The sequence below is a fragment of the Bos indicus x Bos taurus genome, chromosome 18 (assembly GCF_003369695.1).
Source record: "Bos indicus x Bos taurus breed Angus x Brahman F1 hybrid chromosome 18, Bos_hybrid_MaternalHap_v2.0, whole genome shotgun sequence".
NCBI classification, from domain to species: Eukaryota; Metazoa; Chordata; class Mammalia; order Artiodactyla; family Bovidae; genus Bos; species Bos indicus x Bos taurus.
In genome coordinates, this window is record NC_040093.1 from 13329281 (window position 1) to 13350335 (window position 21055).

At 52.5% G+C, this 21055-nt stretch overlaps 1 protein-coding gene and 1 long non-coding RNA gene across 2 annotated transcripts; one reads left to right on the forward strand and one right to left on the reverse strand.

The window, feature by feature from the left end:
• Positions 1 to 3220: 3220 nt before the first annotated feature.
• Positions 3221 to 7473, forward strand: LOC113875740. Its single transcript, XR_003506341.1, has 2 exons — positions 3221 to 3360; positions 6093 to 7473. It is a non-coding gene; the product is annotated as an uncharacterized LOC113875740 (long non-coding RNA).
• A 1339-nt stretch (positions 7474 to 8812) lies between these two features.
• CEACAM16 (carcinoembryonic antigen related cell adhesion molecule 16) lies at positions 8813 to 20419 on the reverse strand. Its single transcript, XM_027513638.1, has 10 exons — positions 20388 to 20419; positions 19756 to 19913; positions 18860 to 18916; positions 17287 to 17363; positions 16931 to 17030; positions 15327 to 15671; positions 14742 to 15017; positions 13027 to 13305; positions 10588 to 10914; positions 8813 to 9037 (listed from the first exon to the last, which is right to left on the reverse strand). Exons 1-10 carry the CDS (start codon positions 20417 to 20419, stop codon positions 9027 to 9029), a joined length of 1662 nt encoding a protein of 553 aa, XP_027369439.1. The 3' UTR covers positions 8813 to 9026.
• Positions 20420 to 21055: the final 636 nt, after the last annotated feature.

Below are 21055 nucleotides of genomic sequence, written 5' to 3' on the forward strand. Positions count from 1 at the left end.
TGACTACCATCCCAGGGAGGTTGCTTTGGAGCCTCCATCTAAATTACATGCTCTGGTGTTTCTCTCTCAGAAACCACCCTTTTTCCATCTGGGCTTCATGACCCTTTGTCATGACTTTGTAACGACCTCTTAACACCTGTCCCCTGCTCTGGGCTGTAAGCTCTGTGAGGTCAGGCTGTCTCCATCAGAATATGGTCTTGTGACCTTGCATGGGGCCTCTTGAGGGAACACTGTGGTCATTGTTATTCAGTTGCTCAGTCTTTGCGACCCCATGGGCTGCAGCCCTCCAGGCTCCCCTGTCCTTCACTATCTCCCGGACTTTGCTCGAATTCATGTCCATTGAGTCGGTGATGCTATCCAACGATCTCATCCTCTGCCACCCCCCTTTCCTTTTGCCTTCAATCTCTCCCATTGTCAGGGTCTTTTCCAATGAGTCGGCTCTTTACATCAGGTGACCAAAATATTGTAGCTTCAGCTTCAGCATCAGTCTTTCCAATGAATATTCAGGGTTGACTTCCTTTAGGATTGACTAGTTTGATCACCTTGCTGTCCACGGGACTCTCAAGAGTACATAGTCAGCAGATATTGGTCAAATTCATCCATTCATTCATTTATTAAACTCATCAAGTATTTATTGAATACCAAGTATTTGCCTGGCACTGTTCTTGGAATTGGGGCATGCAGACAGTGATTCTGCCCCCATGTCACCCCTTATTATGTTTTATTGTTTGCTTTTGATCGTTTTGGCTGAGCCACACAGCATGTGGAATCTTACTTCCCCAACCAGGGATCCAACCTGCCCCTCCAGCATTGGAAGCACAGAGTCTTAAACACTGGACTGCCAGGGAAGTCCTCTGTTGCCCCTTATTATGAACTGAATGTTTGTGTCTCCCCACCCAGATTCATATGTGGAAGCCCTAACCTTCAATGTGCCTGTGTTTGGAAATGGGGCCTATCGGGAAGTAATTAAGGGTGGGGCCCTGAGCTGATAGGATTAGTGTCCTTAGAAGAAGAGACCCCAGAGAGCTTGCTCTCTTTCTGTCTCTGTGAGCCCACAAAGAAGAGCCCAAGAGAGCACAGGGTGATGGGAACCCAGCTGCAAGCTGTAAGAAGAGGCCTCAGGTTAAAGTCTGCCTTGCTGGCCCCTTGATCTTGGACTTCCCAGCCTCTTGAACTATGAGAAAGAAACATTTGTTGTCTAAGCCACCCTGTCTGTGGTATTTTGTTACGGCAGCGGGAACTGACTCAGACACCTTCCAGCATTCATTGTCTCTCAGTTGTTTTTTTCTTCATTCCACACTATTTTACTTATGACATCTTATTACATCTGCGGTGGTTTAAGAATATGTCTGCAACTTCTTTGACAATCTTCCCATTGAAAGGTGGAGAGGAATTCCCCTCCCCTTGAATGTGACTGGAAATAGTGCCTTGCTTCTAGCTGGTAGAGTATGGCAGAAATGGTGGTATGTGACTTCTGAGACCAAATCATGAAGGCACAGCGGCTTCTCTCTTGTCCTCCCATGCAGTCACTTGCTTTGCAAAAATCCAACTGCCTTGTCGTAAGCCTTCTGCAGAGAGGGCCATGTGGCAAGGAACTGAGGCCTCCTGCCAATGCTCATGTGAATGAGGCAGGAAGTGGGTTCTCAACCAGTCCCAGTCAAGCCTTCAGATGACTGCGACCCAGCCATCTTCTTAACTGTACCCTCACCAGAGACCTTGAGTCAGAACCACCTAGCGAAGCCACTCTTGGATTCCTTTTCTTTTTTTTTGGTTGCAGCAAGCAGCATGCAGGATCTTAGTTCTCTGACCAGGGATCGAACACTCGCCCTCTGCAGTGAAAGCACAGAGTCTTAACCATTGGACTGCCAAGGAAGTCCCGGCTCTCGAATTCTTGACTCACAGAAACTGAGATAATAAAGCTGCCGAGTGTTGGGGTAATTTGTTACAGAGTAAGTAGATACTGATACAATAAGTCTACTGTGCGTTTTGTTATCTGGTGGAGAAAGTCTCCTTATCATTATTACTACTATTTATTGAGCACCTACTTTGTGCCAAGCACCGATTTAAGGTGATAGTCAAAAGAAGGAAAATTCCTGCCTCATGGAGCTCACAGTCTGGTGGAAAAGACAGATAATGAACAAGTGAAGGAAGAAATATAGAACGTGGAGTCCCCTGGAGGTCTAGTGGTTAGGATTCAGGGCTTTCACTGCTGGGGGACTGAGATCCCAAAAGCCCTTTGGTGTGGCCAAAAAAAAAAAGGAAAAACTATAATATGAAGATATGAAGTGGTGGGTGTATGTGTCATAAAGGCTCTGAAGAACAAAGCTAGACGGCATTGAGTGTTGGGGGGATCTCCTTCTAAAGAGATGACATTTGGGCAGAGAATAGAGTGATTCAAGAATCCATGGTGAGAATATTCCCGGCAGCAGGAAAGGCTGGTGCAAAGGCCCTGAGGCAGGAGTTGCATGGTTTGTTCAAACAATAACCAGGAGATCAGTGTGGCCAGAGTGGAGTGAGAGGGAAAAAGAGGAGGAGATATACCGTGATCCAAAAGGGGAGATGATTCAGAAAGGTGACCTTACCTCTGGGGGCACCTGAGACCTGCTCCTGATGGTCACCACGTCTGTGGTCAGCAGACAAGTGAGGCCCTTCGGCTGCCCTGGTCCTATGCAACCTCGAGGGGCTGGGATGACCCCTCTGGACCCTGAACAGTGTGTGCTGACCAGACTCCCCACTTGGTTCCCAAAGTCTAGGCTTGGCACCCTGGTGCCAGGTACCCACCTCTTTCACCATTGTTCTCCTGCCCACTTCCTCCTTCCTATTCCATCCTCACCTCTCTTTCTCCTCTCCCCGCCACCCCCCTTTTCCCCTCCTTCTCCCTTTCTCTCTCTCACCCTCCTCTCTCTCTCTCTCCCTCCTGAATCAACATTCCAGCCCAGGGGAGAAAAACAGGGCAGGCTTCCTTCCTCTGCCTGGCAGAGCTCCAGAGCCTGACTGGGCCATTGTGTGTTTTGGCCTCAAGGTCATTGCCACCCCCACCCCGCCCCTCCCCAAGTCAGAAAGGTTACTTGAGAAAAGGCATCTTGGGGGAGCAGGGAGGGAGGGGGCAGAGAGAGGCAGAGACTGCATTGGATTTCTGCTTGGCTCCCACCCACGGCTAATGGAATCCGAGGGTCTGAGAGGACCCCAGCACCCTCTGGGCTTTGTGGGGAGGGGGTGGGTAGTGGGGGTGGGGGAGAAGGGGAGCAGTTATGAGGCCCGTGGGGCAGAAGAGGCCCCATCTCAGCCTCCAGTCTGAACCCTGCTGTGTGATCCTGGGCCAATCCCTGGCCCTGCCCCTTCCTGGCTCAGGGACTGTGGGTAAGTTGCCTCCTACTCTTCGTGCCTTAATTTCCTTTTTTTGTCCGTCAGACAGTTCTTGCATCTGGGTCCCCCAATTTTGCAGCTGACAAAAATCACCCAGGCTGTTTATTTTAAAAAATCCAGTTTCCAGGTCCCTTCCATGGAGACAACACAGATTTCCTGGGCCCAGGGGGAGACCTGGAAGGTATATTTTTAATAAAGAGCTAGGAGACTGGAGAAATAGAGCTCCATTTCACAGGGAGGCGGTGAGGCGCAAGCCAGAGGATCTGTGTTGAGGGCACATTCCCCCGGCACCTGTGATAAGCAGCGTTGGAATTATCTTGGTATTTTTAGATTTTCTTTTTGTTTTTTTGTTCTTTTGTTGTTGTTGTTGTTCGCCACATCACATGGCTTGTGGGGTCTTAGTTCCCCAACCAGGGATGAAACTCTGGGGCCCTGGCAGTGAACGTGCTGAGTCCTAACCACTGGACTGTCAGAGGATTCCTCGTTATCTTTTATTTTTAAATTAAAAAAAAAAAAACCTTTCAGCATCAGGATTCTAACTGTACACATGTATTATTTTTCTCATAAACTATTTTCAGATGATTATAGTTTTCCAAGAACATCCTGTATTCCGTAAAATGAGGGGAACCTGTGTTTTTGTGCAGTCACTAAACTGTGTCCGACTTTTTGTAAGCCTATGGATTGTGGCACACCAGGCTCCCCTGGCCTCTGCTATCTCCCAGAGTTTGCTCAGATTCATGTCTGTTGAGTCGATTCATGTCCACTGAGTCGGTGATGCTATCTAACCATCTCATCTCATCCTCTGTCGCCCCCTTCTTTCTCCTTCAATCTTTCCCAGCATCTGGGTCTTTTCCAAAGAGGTGGCCACTGTATTCCAGTCAGGTGGCCAAAGTATTGGAGCTTCAGCTTCAGCCTTCCTATAAATATTCAGGGTTGATTTCCTCTAGGATGGATGGGTTGGAGCTCCTCACTGTCCAAGGGACGCTCAGGAGTCTTCTCCAGCACCACAATTCAAAAGCAGTAATTCTTTGGCACTCAGCCTTCTTTATGATCCAATTCTCACATTTGTACATGACTACTGGAAAAACCATAGCTTTGGCTATATGGACCTTTGTTGGCAAAGTGATGTCTCTGCTTTTTAACACATTGCCTAGGTTTGTCACGGGGGACCTTGTGACATAGGCTTAATTAAGCCCCCCAGGAAGAAGCCGTGACAGAAAAATGGTTATTGTTGGCTTATCCATCTGCATGTTGCCCAAACTACCACCTGAGTGAGTTAAAAAGCATTCACCAAGCACTTAGGTAACTAAATTCTTTCCTTATATTGGCTCATTTAATCTTTTCAACAGTCCTCAGAGGTGGATACTATTATTATCTCTGTCTTATAAGTGAGAAAAGTCACTTTTCCTGGAGTCCTTCGGCTCAAGTGTCTGCTCTCAGTTCTGTCTGGGCTCCGAGCCTGTGCCCTGGCCTGGCCGGCCCTGCAGAGGAGTGACGGAAACTCAGCTAGCTTCCTTCCAGGAGCCGTGGGAACTACGGGACCTGGAGCGAGGTTTTTGGCTCTCTGGGTCTCAATTTCCTCGTCTGTAAAATGGAGGAACTGCCGGTAATTACTCAGGGTTCTTGTAGGAATTCATTGAGCTAGAGACACAAAAGGACAACATCAACATTTGAGATATCAGGAGCTATTGCTGTTTCCTGCGTCCAGGGCCCCTGCAGTGGGAGGGCAGCGTCAACCTCGGGACCACCAGGGTCAGCAGGGTTTAGTTGCCGAGCTGTTTCCGACTCTCTGTGACCCCCAGGTTCCTCTGTCTGTGGGATTCTCCAGGCAAGAATCCTGGAGTGGGTGGCCGTGCCCTACTCCAGGGGATCTTCCCGACCCAGGGGTAGAACCCATGTCTCCTGTGGTCTCCTTTACTGGCAGGCAAATTCTTTACCATTGAGCCACCTGGGAAGCTTTGTTGCTATTTTTCTTTCCTGGACTGTTAAAGAGGGGAATTGGACTGCTTGGAGGATTCAGTCCAGAAGCCCAGATAGGCCTAGGGGGACAGGAGACTCGGACCTGGGGACATCTGAGCCTCCACACCCTGAGGATATGGGATATGACTTGACCTAGAAAACTGAGCTGCCACCCCTTCCCCTCCTTTGCCCCTCCTACTGGCCTCATTCTCCACTGCACAAAGCAAGCCCTGGCAGAACACCAGCCCAGTCTTTCCCAAATCCTGGCTACTATATCTGGGGCTCCTTCCCTTTGGGCTTAGGTGAGAAAGGCCATTTTGTCCAGCTTGGGAAGTAGGAGTTCCAAGGTCTGTCATGGCAGAGCCTGCCAGCTGCCTACCTGGGATCCATTCTTTCCTGTCTCTGAGAGCAGGACCCTGAAGTTCTTTGGAGCAGTGATATACCCAGGGAAGAGTCTACATGTCCCAGCCTCCTTTGCAGCTAGGGTGGCCACATGACTAAGAGCTGGTCAATCAGATGTAAGTGGAAGTTGTAGGATGGGACTTTGGGGAAGGTTCCTTAAAAAGGGCATGGATTAGGACTTCTGTGATGGTCCAGTGGTTAAGACTGTGCTTCTGCTGCAGAGGGCATGGATTTGATCCCTGGTCAGGAAAGTTTCCTGTGCCACGCAGTGTGGCCAAAAAGGAAAAAATGGGCAGGTGGGGGGCACAGTCCATAATCAGGCATGGAGCTGCTTTTACTTTTTGTTCCCTTCTTTCTGCTTCCAGCCTGGAACGTGGATGAGGCAGCTGTGGCTCCAGCAGCCATCTTGGACCATGAGATGATCAAGAGAATGAAAGCCCCATGCTAACGATGATGGAGCAGAAAGACAGAAAGGGCTATGTTTCTAATGACACTGTGGCGCCATCATCCCAGCTCTGCTTACGGTCACCTTTTATGTGTGAGAGAAATAATCTTCTATCTATGTAAGCCGCTCTTAAACGTATCAGTTTCTCTTTTATCTTGTATTCTAGTGTTGTCTTTGTTCGTGTTATGTCCAATCTCTCTTACTGGCCACTGAAGAAAAATTCTCACTGATATATATGTCACTGACTCTTATGTGAACTTGGAGGGGTGGGGTGAATATGGACGCTATTTCCCATTTTGGGGCTGGATAGTGTTCTTGGGGTTGAGAGTATGGGCTAAAATCCATCCTCACTTCCTAGCTGTGCCATTGCCTGGAAACCTCATATTGGAGAACACTGATATAGCCAGTAGCTTTCAACTCCATGGAATTCCCTTAGTGTCCACTTAGGTAGGGAGAGTCACTGGACAGAACTTTTAGTTCTCTCCTTCCTTCATTGGCCAGAATTGGTCACATGACCACCTGAAACTGCAAGGCAGTCTGGGAAAGTGAGTATCTGGCATTTTCAGCTTCCTTTAAGGGAGGCAGTGCCTCGGTCATAAAAGAGCAAAGAGGAGTGGCTGCTGGGGAAGTATCCACATACTCTTCCCTCGTTATATATATTTATTGAGCATCTAATCTGTTCTACTTCAATCAAAACAGTTTCTTTTATATATTAGTCTTCTCTGTCTCTTATCATACTTGCCAAAAGTTTGTTGATTTCTCTGGTATTTTCAAAGAGCCAGCTTTAGGTTTTATTGACTAGCTCTGTTTGATTTTATATTTCATCAATTTCTGCTTTTACCTTTCTTAATTTCTTACATTTTTTCTTTGGTTTATTTCATGGACTTCTTCTAGTTTCTTGAGTGGTAACCTTATTTTGCTCAATTTAAAAATCTTTTCTTTTTGGTACTCTCAATGTATTTAAGCATTTTAATGCTATCATCCTGCTCCAAGTGTGGCTTTGATCATATCCCATAGTTTCTATATATAATATTTTCACTGTCATTTGATTTTGGTTGCTATTTTACATTTTAATTGCCTCTGTAATCCACGTGTCATTTAAATGCAAGAATTTTTTTTTTCAACAGTGTGTAGAAAGTTGGTGGTGGTGGGAAAAGAGGGCTATAGCTTTTGAATTGATATCTGCTTTTATTGCATTGTGATTTAATATATGAAAGATGTTTTAAAAATAATATATTGATATACCATGTAAGCTTGCATTTGAAGAAAGGGCTCTGAGGCTAATAAAATGGTTTGGAAAACTCTAGTCTGTTCTAGGTCTTCCCTGGTGGCTCAGATGGTAAAGAATCTGCCTGTAATGTGGGAGACCTGGGTTTGATCCCTGGGTGGGAAGATTCTCCTGGAGAAGAAAACGGCAAGCCACCCCAGTGTTGTTAAGTCCACACCTTTTTACTGGCGGACAGATGGAGGGTCTAGTGACTCCATAGCAAACGAAGGGCTCTAGCCCAGATTTTAGAACCCTCATTCTGGGTGCCTTTCACCACTCACCATCTCAGCTCAACATGCTGCCGCTAAGTCGCTTCAGTCGTGTCTGACTCTGTGCAACCCCATAGATAGCAGCCCACCAGGCTCCCCTGTCCCTGAGATTCTCCAGGCAAGAACACTGGAGTGGGTTGCCATTTCCTTCTCCAATGCATGCAAGTGAAAAGTGAAAGTGAAATAGCTCAGTCGTGTCCAACTCCTAGCAACCCCATGGACTGCAGCCCACCAGGCTCCTCTGTCCATGGGATTCTCCAGGCAAGAGTACTGGAGTGGGGTGCCATTGCCTTCTCCCCAGCTCAAGGCCATCCCCAGAAAGGCTCTGTCTTGAAAGTTTCTGAGAAATCGCTCTACTGAGTTTTTCCATCCCTGTCCAACCTCTCTTTCCACCCTGAGCCTGGAGTCCACTATCACACTTCTGATTAACACCAAGTCTTGCTATAGTAGGGTCATCTTGGCTGGGTGGGGCTTGTGGCTCAGACCCTAGTGACATGGGTCAGAAGACACTCTCCCTCTGGTTCCCACTCTTCCCTGCTCTCCAGCCCTCAACCCCACCCCTGCCCCGTTTGCATTCATTTATTCATAGGGGCTTTTTTGGTGTGTGTAGAGGAGGAGGGAGATATTTTTAGGATTCTGCAGGTGATGCTTGAGAGATACATGGAGTGGGGATGGGGGAATCCCAACACAGTGGAGAGCACAAAAGGGCATCTTTGATTAAATCGATGTAGGCCAGAAGGTGCTGGAACTCTTCTTGAGAAATTTGGCTATTCCTTGTCCTGTGCGCAAATAGCTTTGCATCAGGCTCCAGGTTATGGAGGGAGGCGCAGTGTGTGTAGGGGTGGCATGTCCCACAGCTGTTTGGTGCCACAGGAGGGGCACTCTTTCAGCCACTGGAAAGCAGGACCCTCAGAAATAATATGGAGTGTTGTGGGAAGGGCCTGAGGCTGTGACATGAAGCAGTGGGGGCTTGGAGCCCTGCATTTTGGGCATCCTTGTGCATGTATGTAGCCAGACCGAGATCACCTTGGGTGGGAAGGGAAGCAAGTGTGGCCACCAGGAACGACAAAGTTGGCAGCGGTGGAAGGAGAGGCTGACACAGGCTTGTGTTAACCAGGATGTTTATAGCCGCTGTGGCTCTCCGACAGCTCGGTGAAGAAGTAGGGCCCTGTTGGCTCTAACTCTAGGGTGAAAGCAGGAGAACAGAGGACCATGGTCCGGCATCCTTGCTGGAAGCGAGTGGCCCTCTGCTCCAGGGGAGGAGACAGGACAGTGACACGAAGAGCTCGTCTCTCTGGAGGTCTCCAGGTCCACAGTGCTACTCCAGGACTGTGGGGGAAGGACGGGGCACAGGGGTGGAGGAAGCCATCAGGGGAGGTAGGGGACCAGGTCCCCGGCGCCCCCATTCCTCCTGCGCCCCTGCCCGACCCTGGCCTCCCGGTGGCCCCACCCGCCCCATGCTCAGCCTGCGCCAGGTTCAGATTCAGGAAGGTGTGGCGTTGGTCCTTGGGCGAGGAAGGAAGGTTGACTGTGAGGAGAGAGACAGGGTGAAAAGGGGTTCCGAAGCATCATCAGGGGGCGACCTGCTGTCATGGACCAGCATTCTCCCCCCAGCGCTGACTCAGAAAACTAGGTTTTGATGAGTGAATGGATGAAGGATGGTGCTAGGGGTGTCTGGAAGTGATTGGGTCCTTGATCCTCACAGCTTCAAGTCTGAGGGAGGGGGGTCACAGTCCTTGACTCAGAGACATGGCTTCTGAGACTGCCGGGTCTGATGTGGGAGGCAAGGCTCCAGGGACATGGCCTCTCACACCTCTGAGGATGCTCGGTCTGATGGGAGAGACATGGTCCCTACCTCTGGGAGCTCCCAGTCTGATGGAGGAGACAAGATCCCTAACTCTGGGAGCTCCCAGTCTGATGGAAGAGACATGGTCCCTACCTCTGGGAGCTCTCAGTCTGATGGAGGAGACAAGATCCTTAACTCTGGGAGCTCCCAGTCTGATGGAGGAGACATGAGCTCTACCTCTGGGAGCTCCCAGTCTGATGGAGGAGACATGAGCTCTACCTCTGGGAGCTCCCAGTCTGATGGAGGAGACATGGTCCCTACCTCTGGGAGCTCCCAGTCTGATGGAGGAGACATGAGCTCTGTCTCTGGGAGCTCCCAGTCTGATGGGGAGACACGGTCCCCAACATCTGGAAGCTCCCAGTCTGATGGAGGAGATATTATTCCTGACTTCTGGGAGCTCCCAGTCTGACTGGGAGTTATGGTCCCCAACATCTGGAAATTCCTAGTCTGATGGAGGAGACATTGTTCCTGACCACTGGGAATTTCCAGTCTGAAGAGGAAACACAATTTCTACCACCTAGGGGTCTCCAAGAGATGGAGGAGATCGTCTTTGTTTCAGCTTGAGAGAGAAATGTACCCTCTGGGGGTAGAAATTCTGTTCTCTTACTGTAGCACAAAGCATGAAACATGATCCGCATTGTCTAAGATGACAGTCTGAGGAGGGGGCATGGATCCACCCTCACCCTATACCGTCCGTCTGATGGGAGAGGTACAGTGTGAGGGAGGCGGCGGTATCTCCTGTGTTTTATGTTCCAGGGAAAAGGGTACCTTACCCTCAGTCTACACCCTGTATTTTGAAACCTTTGGTCTGGTGTGCTTTTTACAGAAGAGAGAAGGCATGGAAGTCCCACTGAGTGCCCCCAGTCTGATGGAGGAAGCCAGTCTGCCCCTGGTCTGTCGGTTTGAGAGACGAGGCAGGAGTTCCATCTGGGGAGGCCCAAGTCAGCTGGAGGACTGAGTCAGCTGGACTCCCCACTTTTGGGAGCCCTTGTCTGAAAAGAGCCGCCCCTCCCGTCCCCTCCTGCACACTCACGGGCCACCTGCAGCTCCACTTCCAGTGTCTCTGTCTTGCCCTGCAGCGTGACGGTCTTGAGGGTGTAGCGGCCGGCATCTGTGAGGTTCAGCTTCTGCACCAGCAGTGAGCAGTTGGGGAAGCCCACCTCCCGGCCTGTGTGCGCAGGGCCTGCGATCCAGTTCCCGGAAGGAAGTTGGCTGAGAAGCCGGTTGGGCTCGGAGGCAGGCCCACGGTACCAGGCATAGACCAGCAGATCCTTGGGGTAGCCCTGGACGGTCAGTGTCACGTCCTGGCCCTCCATTGGCCGGGTGGGCACCGGAACGATGGTCATGATGACCGTGGCCGCTGGGGAGACAGCGAGGGTTGCTGGGTCAGCTGGGCCTGCATGGGTCACAGCGCCCCCCGCCCACCCCCAGCCAGCTCATCTATGCCTCCCCCAACTGACTGGCCCTCCCCGTGCTGGGGTGCCAGGAGGGAGACAGAGGAAGGAGGTGGTGACTTGTGTGGCAGTGGAGGTGGATTTTGTGTCTCAACAATGCCTGCCCGCCAGGGAGCTGCATTTTCCCTCATCAGTTTGGGAGACCCCCGTGCGTGGGGGCCGTCTCTCTCCCATTAGACTAAGAATTTCCAGCTCTTGGGGGACTGTCTCTCTCCATTAAACTGGAAGACCCTAGAGGGCCAAGTCATGTCTCCTCCATCAGATTGGAAATTGTTAAAAGTCCAGGGGCTGCATCTCCCCCATCAGATTGGAAATTCTCAGGTTATGGGGGCCGTGTCTCCCCCATTAGATCGTTGGGAGCTATGAGCTCCAGGTATTGTCTTTTCTGTGAGTTGCAAGGCCTCAGAATAGGGGGAGCTATAGTTCCCCATTAGATTGAAAGATTGCACAGAGTGGAGGCCATGTCTCCTCCATCAGATTGGAAATTCCAATTTATTATTGGGTTGGGTCTTTCCAGTCAGCTGGGGACCCCAGAAGTTGAACGGGGGGCATGTCTATCCCATCAGACTGGAAATTCCTAGAAGGTGGGGGGCCTGTACTCCCCCATCAGATTGGGAGTACCCCCCAAAGTGGAAACTGTGTTTCCCCCATCAGACTAGGAATTCTCAAAGAAAAAAAAGCCATGTCTCTTTAAGACCCTGTCTCCCCCATCAGAATACAAAATCTGCTTCAGTGCTCGCTGTGTCTCCTCCATCTGATCAGAAGTCATGCCGTCTTCATCACTGCTCGGGTGGCGTGTGAGGCGTTGCCTCTTCTCTCTGACTGGCAGCTCTTGAATAGGGAGGCTTCTTCCCTAATTCAAGACCGTCTCTCTGAGGGCAGAGACCATGTCTCCTCCATCAGACCAGGTGGGGGCAGGGTTGTGGCTCCCTTTCCTCTGTCTCCCCCCTTGGTACCTGCCACAGGGTGGCCAACAGTTTAGGAGGCCCTTGGGGGTGCTGTGCCCACTCCCTGCACATACCTGCACAGCTTGGACACCCCTATCTTGACCTGCAGAGACAGGGCTCTGGGCAGCGCCTCAGGTCATTTGGTCCACCCCCCTGTCTCTTGCCAAGACCAGCTGCCAAGGCCCCCCGTAGGGTGGGGCAGGAGGTACACTTACCTCTGGGGATGCCATTTCTGCTTTGGGTGAAAGAGATTCCACCCCTTGGATGAGACCCAGCCTGTGAGTAGGAGGGAGGCACGAGGGAGGGAAGGGTTGTTCCCCCTGTCCCCGGGGGATGGTGGCCACTTGGGAAGGAACCAAGGCGGAATGAATGAGGCCCTCATGTTCAAAGCCACCATCCCCAGGGGATGAGCAGACGTCCCCTGAGGATCCTGATGGCTCTGAGAACACCAGCTGTGTCCATGCTACCCCCACTGCCAGGTTGTTTAAGGACAGAGGCAAGACAGTGCCTCTCTCGCTGTGTTTTTCCATTTGCCAATAAATGGCTGTAATTTTCCCGGGAGCGCGTTTGCCTGTGTGAGGGTGTGCGCATGCGCACACCAGCATCCGCGCCAGATAACTGAATAATTGAGTTGGCTGCGCGGAGGTTCAGCTGTTTCTGCGGCAGGGATGGGGTCCAGCCTGCAGCTGCTGTGACAGACTGAATTTAAAACAGGGACATTCATGTAAAGGGACATCGAATGCTTTTCCGCTCTACCGCTGCACGTTTTGGAACACGTGGCCCGTTTCTGGCTTTGCCACCCCTCAAGGAAGAGAGTCTGATATGTCGATTTTTTTTTCGGGGGAGGGGGGTGTGATAAGGCACAGACTGCCTTCCTTTTGTGACCTGGGGATGAAGAGAGTCCACCTGAAATGCCACTTTGTCCTTTGGCCAATGAATGGGGTGAGAATCTCTCCCTTTCCCATCATCTGCTGGGCAAAGGGCAGCAGAATGGTGGGTGGAGCAGCCAAAGCTGGGGTCCAACTGGGCCTCCAAGGAGAGGGGGTGGTGGCCAGGCTGGGGGCGACTCACCAGAGAGTTTGACCACCACTGAGGCAGATCCAGAGAGCAGGGTCTTGGGGTTCTTAGCAATACACGTGTACGTGCCCTCCTGGGTGGCTGTCATGCTACTGATGTTCAGGTGGTCTTGGTCGCTCTTTAAGGCCCGCCCATTGAAGGTCCACACGTACTCGGGCTCCGGGCAGGACCGGGACACACACCACAGCGTGAGGGACGTGTTGAAGTCGACTTTGATGGTGCAGCCTGTGCGGGTCGTGGAGTCCTGGAGTATGGCCACGCGTTCTGGGCCAACTGTGAGGGTGGGAGGGAGACAAACGGGGCAGTGGAGGGAGAGGGCCGTCGAGGCGGGCACCCGCCTGGCTTTCTTTCCACCAGGAGGGGCCCCTGGGAAAATCTGGAGGAAAAAAGTGCTCTGGCCTTTGCAAATCCCACATGGATCTCTAACTTGCCCTAAGATCTTGACGATCACTTTCCCTCTCAGGGGATTTCAGTTGTCTTTTCTGTAGAAAAACGACGTTGGGGCACTGCACAAAAACACTGCAAGATGTTTTTGACATCTACGGGTTCATTAAGGGAAAAAAAGGTCTAAATGATTGGTTTCCGATAAGCCATTCTAAGAATCTAGAATTCTAGGGTTCCAAGAGCAGGTGTTTCTATGTTCTAGGAGGCTAAGAGTCTAGAAATCTATGTTTCTAAGATTCTAGGGTTGGGCACGGAGAAGGTAATGGCACCCCACTCCAGTACTCTTGCCTGGAAAATCCCATGGACGGAGGAGCCAGGTGGGCTGTAGTCCATGGGGTTGCTAAGAGTCGGACACGACTGAGCGACTTCACTTTGACTTTTCACTTTCATGCAATTGGAGAAGGAAATGGCAACCCACTCCAGTGTTCTTGCCTGGAGAATCCCAGGGACGGGGGAGCCTGGTGGGCTGCCGTCTGTGGGGTCGCAGAGTCGGACATGACTGAAGTGACTTAAGCAGCAGCAGCAGGGTTGGGCAGCTCTAAGTTTTTAGAATTACAGTCTAAGAATCTCTGCCTCTAGAGTTTCTGGGGTTCTCAGAGTCTAGAATCCAGAGCTTCTCAAATCTAGAATTCCCTGGTTGTAGGATTCTAGGTTCTAAGTTGTTCTACATTGCCATCCCTTGTGTACCTGAGTGATTTCTTTTCTCTGGGTGGTTGTTCTCGTTTAGTTGCTCAGTCGTGTTGGACTCTTTTGTGACTCCATGGACTGTAGCCCACCCCCCCCAAGCTCCTCTGTCCGTGGGATTTCCCAGGCAAGAATACTGGAGTGGGTTGCCATTCCCTTCTCCAGGGGATCTTCCCGACCCAGGGATCGGATCTGCATCTCCTGCATTGGCAGGTGGATTCTTTACCACTGAGCCACCCGGGAAGCCCTTTCTCTGAATGCCACATGGTGTATCTGCTACTCCTGGAGATGACTCCATACTTTGGTTATATTTTTAATTTTATTCCCCCTCCCATTCCACCATTCATGTCCCCTCTCCCTTTTGAAAACAACCAGTCCTGGAGGTATCGATTCAAAGGGAAAGATGATTCAATTTCAAACGTGGTCTTCTTGTCCTTTGGAGATGGGTCGAGTGCATTTTGAGGGGACTCTTTGGTTTCTAACCCCAGCTGGCCTACTGACTCGCTGTGTGCCCTCAGGCACCCTCTCCTGGGCTCAGTTTCCCCATCTACGAGGCTGGGGGCTGGGCCGGGAGGACTCACAGTACACGGTCAGGTTGACGGGCTCGCTGCGGCTGACACTGACAGGGTTCCAGACCTCACACTGGTAGGCGCCGGCCTCCTCCCTGCGGATGCCATGCCGGGTCAGCACCCGGCCGTTGGGGGACAGGCCAAGGCGCACGGCGATGGGCAAGGCGTCGCCGTTGAAGAACCATCGGACCTCAGCAGGGCTGGGGCTGCTGCACGTCAGGTGTAGGGTGTCCCGGCGCTCCACCAAGGCCGTGCTGTTGGCCACGACCACGGGCTGGGCCAGGATCTCTGTGGGACAAGAGACAGAGGGGGAGGGGGCCGGGCACTGCCTGCTCCCAGGGTCTCCCCCTCCCCAGGCAGGGGGCATGGCTGGATCCCAGCACTACCCCTGAAACCCCAGCCAGAGGGGCAAAGAACAGGATGAGAGGGAGGTTTAATCCTGGAAGCCATCTGGGAGGAGGTGAGCATTTTAATGTTATTTTAGGACTTTTTCTCTTTTTTTTTTGATGGCACATTATTTATTTATTTTTAAAGAAGGACTGGGCAGAAGATGGGAAAACCCAGCTAGGGTAGAGGGGGCTCTCTGGGGTGTCTCACCATAGACCTGCATGTGTCCGTAGCCCACCTCCGTCTGAAATTGCCTGTTGAGAGTCTGCAGAATGTAGGTGCCCGAGTGCCCAGGCAGGGCACCCTGGATGTCCAGGCCACCGTCGGGGCGCACAGCCTCCCGCCCCGTGTGGGCTGGGCCAGGGGTCTCATCGCCTGTGCTTACAATGTAGCTGGCTACCAGGTAAGACAGGCTGAGCGTGGGCCCCGCATACCAGTTGTAGGCCAGCAGTTCCCCCGAAAGCCCTTGGACAGCCAGAGTGACGTTGTCGCCCTCGGCTGGCTGGGCAGGCTCGGGGGTGATAATGATCTCGGCCCCCGCACTCAGGATCGCGGCTGAAAAGGAGCCAGAGGGGTGGGGTGAGGCAGGTTTGACCACTCCCCACGTTTGATGGGGGACGAGACAATGGGCTCCTGGCACATGTGTTCCTTCCATACAGTAAGTGCTCAGTAACTGTTAGCCAGGTGCTAAAGGGGGTCTTAGTCCTGGGAGGATAGGGGCTGTGATCTGAGGACCAGATTTGATGGGCTGTGCTAAGGATCTAGCATAGGCCTTGCTCATAGCAAGCTCACAGCACCCACTCAGCCTATGGGACCTGGGACAAGACCCAGAGGGTTTTCCCCGGCCGTGAGAGTCATCAGGCCTCCACTTACAAGATTAAGCTGCCTCATCCAGCCCCCCTGGGAACCCCAGCTCCCGGTTGGGTGCCCTTCCCTTGCCTCCCCAGGCTCAACCACAGCAGAAAGTAGGGCTGTGATTAATCCACTCCACCCCTTCTGTTCTCAACCCAGGAGATAAGCCCCAAACCCGACTAGCTGGTCGGGTCTGCCTGGGATGGAACTGTGCGTGGCTGACTGGATCAGGAAGCTGTGGCGGTTCTCACGTAAGAAGTGTTTACAGGCCTGGCCTGGTTTCTGGTACTTTCCATGCTGATGGAGCCTGGCTATGAGCTAGGGCTCTGGATCTAGCACTCAGCCCTGTCGCTTTCTGGCTGTGTGACCCTGACCAGCGACTTCACCTCTCTGAACCTCAGGCTTCTGGTCTATGGAGTGGGGGTCATGGGTGGGGTGGTTATGAATACACAAAAAGTGTACAGGACAACACCCAGTAGATGGTAGTAAATGCTGCTGGGTATGACCTTCAAATGACCCCAGGAGTTAGACCCATTTCATAGATGAGGAAACTGAGGCTGAGAAGAGGAAAGCAACTGCCCAAACCACATCCTGAGGGAGGGGCTGAGCTGTTGATTACAACTCATGGTAGTTAAGGCTTCTGTAGCTCAGTAAGGGTTTGCTACATGAATGAAGCACAGCAGTGGCTCCCTAACCCTAACTTACACCCCAGTTTTAGAAATCTTCAAAGTTACCTCAAAAATATCTTTGGGTGACAGTCCCCGGCCTGCCCCACACTGGTGATTCTTGGAGGAGCAAATTGTGCCTGCATGAAGCAGAGCTGTCGCCCCTACCTGCTGGGTTTCTGGCTCACATCTTCCCTCCCCAGGCTCCCCTCCCTTCCCTGAGACCATGGGGCTAAGGCTCTAGGGGTGCCATTCTCGCTCACCACTGAGAAGGAGCCATCTGCTTCGGATCAGCACCATCTTTCACCCCAAAGCCGGCTCTTGGAGACAACGGCGTTGGCGGCCCGGCGCTCCGAGGCCCTTCCTGGTTGGGGTTTGGCTCCGTCTGGCGCTGGACCTGGGAGGATTCGGTGATTTGGAGCTGGGGGAGATCACCTGAATTTGGAGGGATCGAGTCACCGAGGATCTGGGGCCCCGTTTGGGTACCAGAGCGGGTGTGGCAGGCATGGGCCAGGGGCCACGACCTGGTCAGGCCTCCTGGGGCGCTGCCTGCCCTTCTTTGTGCCGAGGGCCCGGGTTTGGTACCGGGAGAAGAAACAGGTCACCAGGGAGGTGGGAGGAGGGCCAGGGGAAGATTTTAGGGCAGTTCTTACCCACGGCGCAGGCCGACTTGGGGGGGACACCGAGGGATAAAACATCCACAGTGACTGCCGTTTTCCCAGGCCCAAAGCTGCGGGTGACCCTCAGGTTTCATCTCAGTGGCTGCCCTGTGATGCGATCACTGTCAGAGCAGGCAGATGGGGAAACTGAGGCATGGGGTAAAGGTTCTGACTTGCCCAAGTTCCTGCAGGCAGGGGGTTCTGAACTCTGCTCTGTTTCTGAACCCACACAGAAGGGAAGGAGGCCAGTGACTGTACACTATCTCTGGGGCCCTGTTTTTTGTTTGTTTTTTATACATACTTATTTATTTGACTGCACCGGTTCTCAGATGCGGCACATAGGATCTTTAATCTTCGTTGTGGGAGGCAGGATCTTTAGTGGCAGCATAGGGTCCAAGTTCTCTGACCAGGGATTGACTGGGTTCCCCCTGCATTGGAAGTGTGGGATCTTAACCACTGGAAGTCCCAGGGGCCGTGTTTCCTGTTGGTTTCCTACATGGGGCTGAGCAATCCACATTCTCTCTCTTCTTCCCTTGAAGCCTTGTTCTTTCTGTCTGTGAAATGGGCATATGCGAACCCTTTGGGGCCAGAGAGAGTCTTGACCTTGGCTGTACACTTTCTGGAAATGAGGCTGGAAGCAGCCTCTTCCTGAGTCTCTGTTGACTGCTCTGAAAACCAGGGATGTATAGACTCTAATCAGGGTTGTTGAGCGGTTAGTGAGATGCCACATGTCAGGAACTTAGCACCTGGCAGAGTTGGGTTCCAAACACAAGGGGTGGTTGGTGTTATTGGACCTAGTTCCGCTGTTTCTACTTTCCATGACCATAGGCAAGTTATAGAGCCCACTGGGCCTCAGTTTCCTCATCTGTAAAATGGGAGTGATGATAATACCCACGTCATGGGCTGTTGGAAGGATGAAATGAATGAACTTGTGTAAAGTACTTACCATGATGCCTGGCACGGAGCAGAGGCTCAAGAAGAAATCACTCAGGGACTTCCCTGGTGATCCAGTGGCTAAGACTCCATGCTCCCAATGCAGGGGGCCCAAGTTCGATCCCTGGTGAGGGAACTAGATCCCACATGCTGTAACTAAGACCTGGTGCAGCCAAATAAACAAATAAAACATATATTTTTTAAAAAGATGCTCATTCATTCACCCTACAAATATTTAATCAGCATTGTTGGTCTGCCAAGCACTATCCTGGGGCTAGTAGGTAGAATCCCTGCCCTTGTAGGGCTGAGATTTGTGGGGTAAACAAACCAAACATAAAATCTATCCCATGTCGGATGGAGATAAGTGCTGTGGGGAAAAATCAAGCCAGGACGGGGGCTGGCGATTTTGGAATTGGGGCCAGAGGTGGTGGGGCAGGGAGGCTGTCTCTGGGAAGGTGATGCTTGGTAGAGGCTGTGGGGGGATGGGGCAGGGGTGGAAAGCACCCCCCACCACCAAGTCAAGAACATTTGTTCTTGACAAATGTGTTATCAGTATCTCGATGGCGTCTGGATCCTGGTGTCTCTGAGGCTCCAGCATCCTGCTTCTGGGCCGGGGGCCATACCTGTGGCTCACCTGTCCTGATTTGCTCCTCCAGCACTGTGTCCTCAGCTGCCCTGGCAGGGCGGGGCTCTGACGTGGAGGACAGTGTGAGCTGAGAGGGGTGGGTGCAGCCAGGTGAGTTGTGGGTGACCTGGCATACTCCCCTCATCCCTCCTGTGACCTCAACTCACCCTTCTCTGTCCTAGCCCAGACCTCTCCCCTGAGCCCTGGGAACCTCATCCAGGGGCTCAGGATATCATTCAGGATGCTTCCCCCTCCCCACCTCCCCGGATGTCCCTGGGCACCTCTTGCTCACCCCGTCCCAGATTGACCTCGAGATCTTCCCCTAGACCTGCTCCTCTTCCCCACCCTCTCATCAGAGATGGCGCCACCTTCTACCGTCACTGGGGCAGAGACGGGGCCTTGTCCCTGATTCTAATCTACCCCCCCACCCCTGCCACCGCATGCCACACTCTATCATGCCTGCTTCTTAAATGCCCTATGCGTCTTTGTCTCTCTCCCTGTGGCTCCTGCCTTAGTCCACGTCTCCCCAACCTGCACGGGCCCCCTCATCTGGCTTCCCCTCCCCAACTCCTCCCTGGTCTCTGACCCTGGTTTGGCTCCCTCTCAGTGCCCAGAACCTGCTACGGCTCCTCAGGAGAAAGCTATGCCCTCAGGAGAAAGCCCAGCTTGTCACTGTGGCCCCGTATGGCCTGGCCCCTGCCTGCTTGAACACCCGTTCCTTCTGGGAACTCTGCTCCAGTTATTCTGCTTCACTGGCGCTCTCTCCACCCAGCACATCCCTGCTTCCCCCTGCTCTAGTTCACTGCCTATTCAACAACTCCCCCTCCTCCTCCAGGAAGCCCTCCTGGACTCCTAGACTTCATGAGGTGCGCCCCTCATCCCCAGTCAGTCCCAGCCCTGACCACCTTGGGTCTTCACTGTCAGGGGGTAGGTCTGTTTCTTCAAAGTGACTGAGTCGTGGGAGGGCAGGACTGGGGCCGCTGTGCTGTGGGCATCACCGTGTCCCCCGCACTGCCCAGCACAGGATCGGATGATGGAGCAGAGGCTGAGAGTGTTTGTGGAACTGGACACCAGGGGCGGATGACACAGACAGAGGAGTCTCCAGGGAGGTCTGGGCTTCTGGGGATTTGCCGTCTGGCTGAGTAGCGAGAAGAGGCTTTGGCTCTGAGAGTCTTGAGGACAGATCCTGGCTTTTGTCCAGACTCCACCATGGCTCCCTACCACTCTCAGCAACACACAGACCCTCCTCTCTCTGTGGTCCTTGTGCTTCCTGATTCACTCCTGGCTCCATCTCCCCAGCCCCTCCCCCTGGTGCTCCCAGACATGAGCCTGGACTTTTGGTCCAATTGAGTGCTGTGGTTTCTTGAGCACCTACTATGTGCCAGGCCCAGAGCTGGGCAGAAAGTAAAACTGGCCATCCTGGGCAGGGGCCTTTGCCTGTCTGGCAGGTGGGTGGTAGGTGATCATGATACTGACCTCTCTGGGGTTTCTCTGGGGGTGAGGGAGACCAGGTGCATGGGCTCAGTGCCATGCCTACTCCAGAGTGGGCACTGGGTACTCAGGGGCCATCATTCATTCACCTTTCAACAAACATTTATTGAGCATCTCCTAGGTGCCGGGCACTGTGCTAGGTGCTGGTTTACAGCTACGAATAAGACTGGAAAAATCCCTGCCCCATAGAGCTGACCTTTTGTTTGGGGCGATAGTCAGCTGACAAATAAATAGATGTAATATATCAGGTGGAGATAATGTGATGGAGAGGAACAAAGCAGGAGAGGGGATGGAGGTACCTGGGGCAGTGGTTTATGTAGGGTCAACAGAAGATGTTTTAGGAGGTGACATCACAGTAGAGACTCAATGAGGGAAAACTGAATCTGGGGGATTCTGGGGGAAAAGCATTCCAGGCAGACAGAACAGCAAGTGAGCAAGTGCAGAGGCCCCGAGGCAGCCGTGTTTTGGTGAGTGGGAGGCTGGTGTGGCTGGAGTACAGTGAGCGGAGGGGGGCACAGAGGAAACATGGGCGGATCCTGCAGGGCCTTGTGGGCCACAGGAGGACTTTGGCTTTCACTCTGAGATAGGAGCCCTGGGAGAGATGTGAGCAGAGAAGGCATGGGAGCTGACTTAGGTGTTGATAGGGTCTTCTGGCTGTGTGTGGGGCACAGACTGTGGGAGGTGACAGCAGATGCTGGGAGGCAGTGGGGTGAC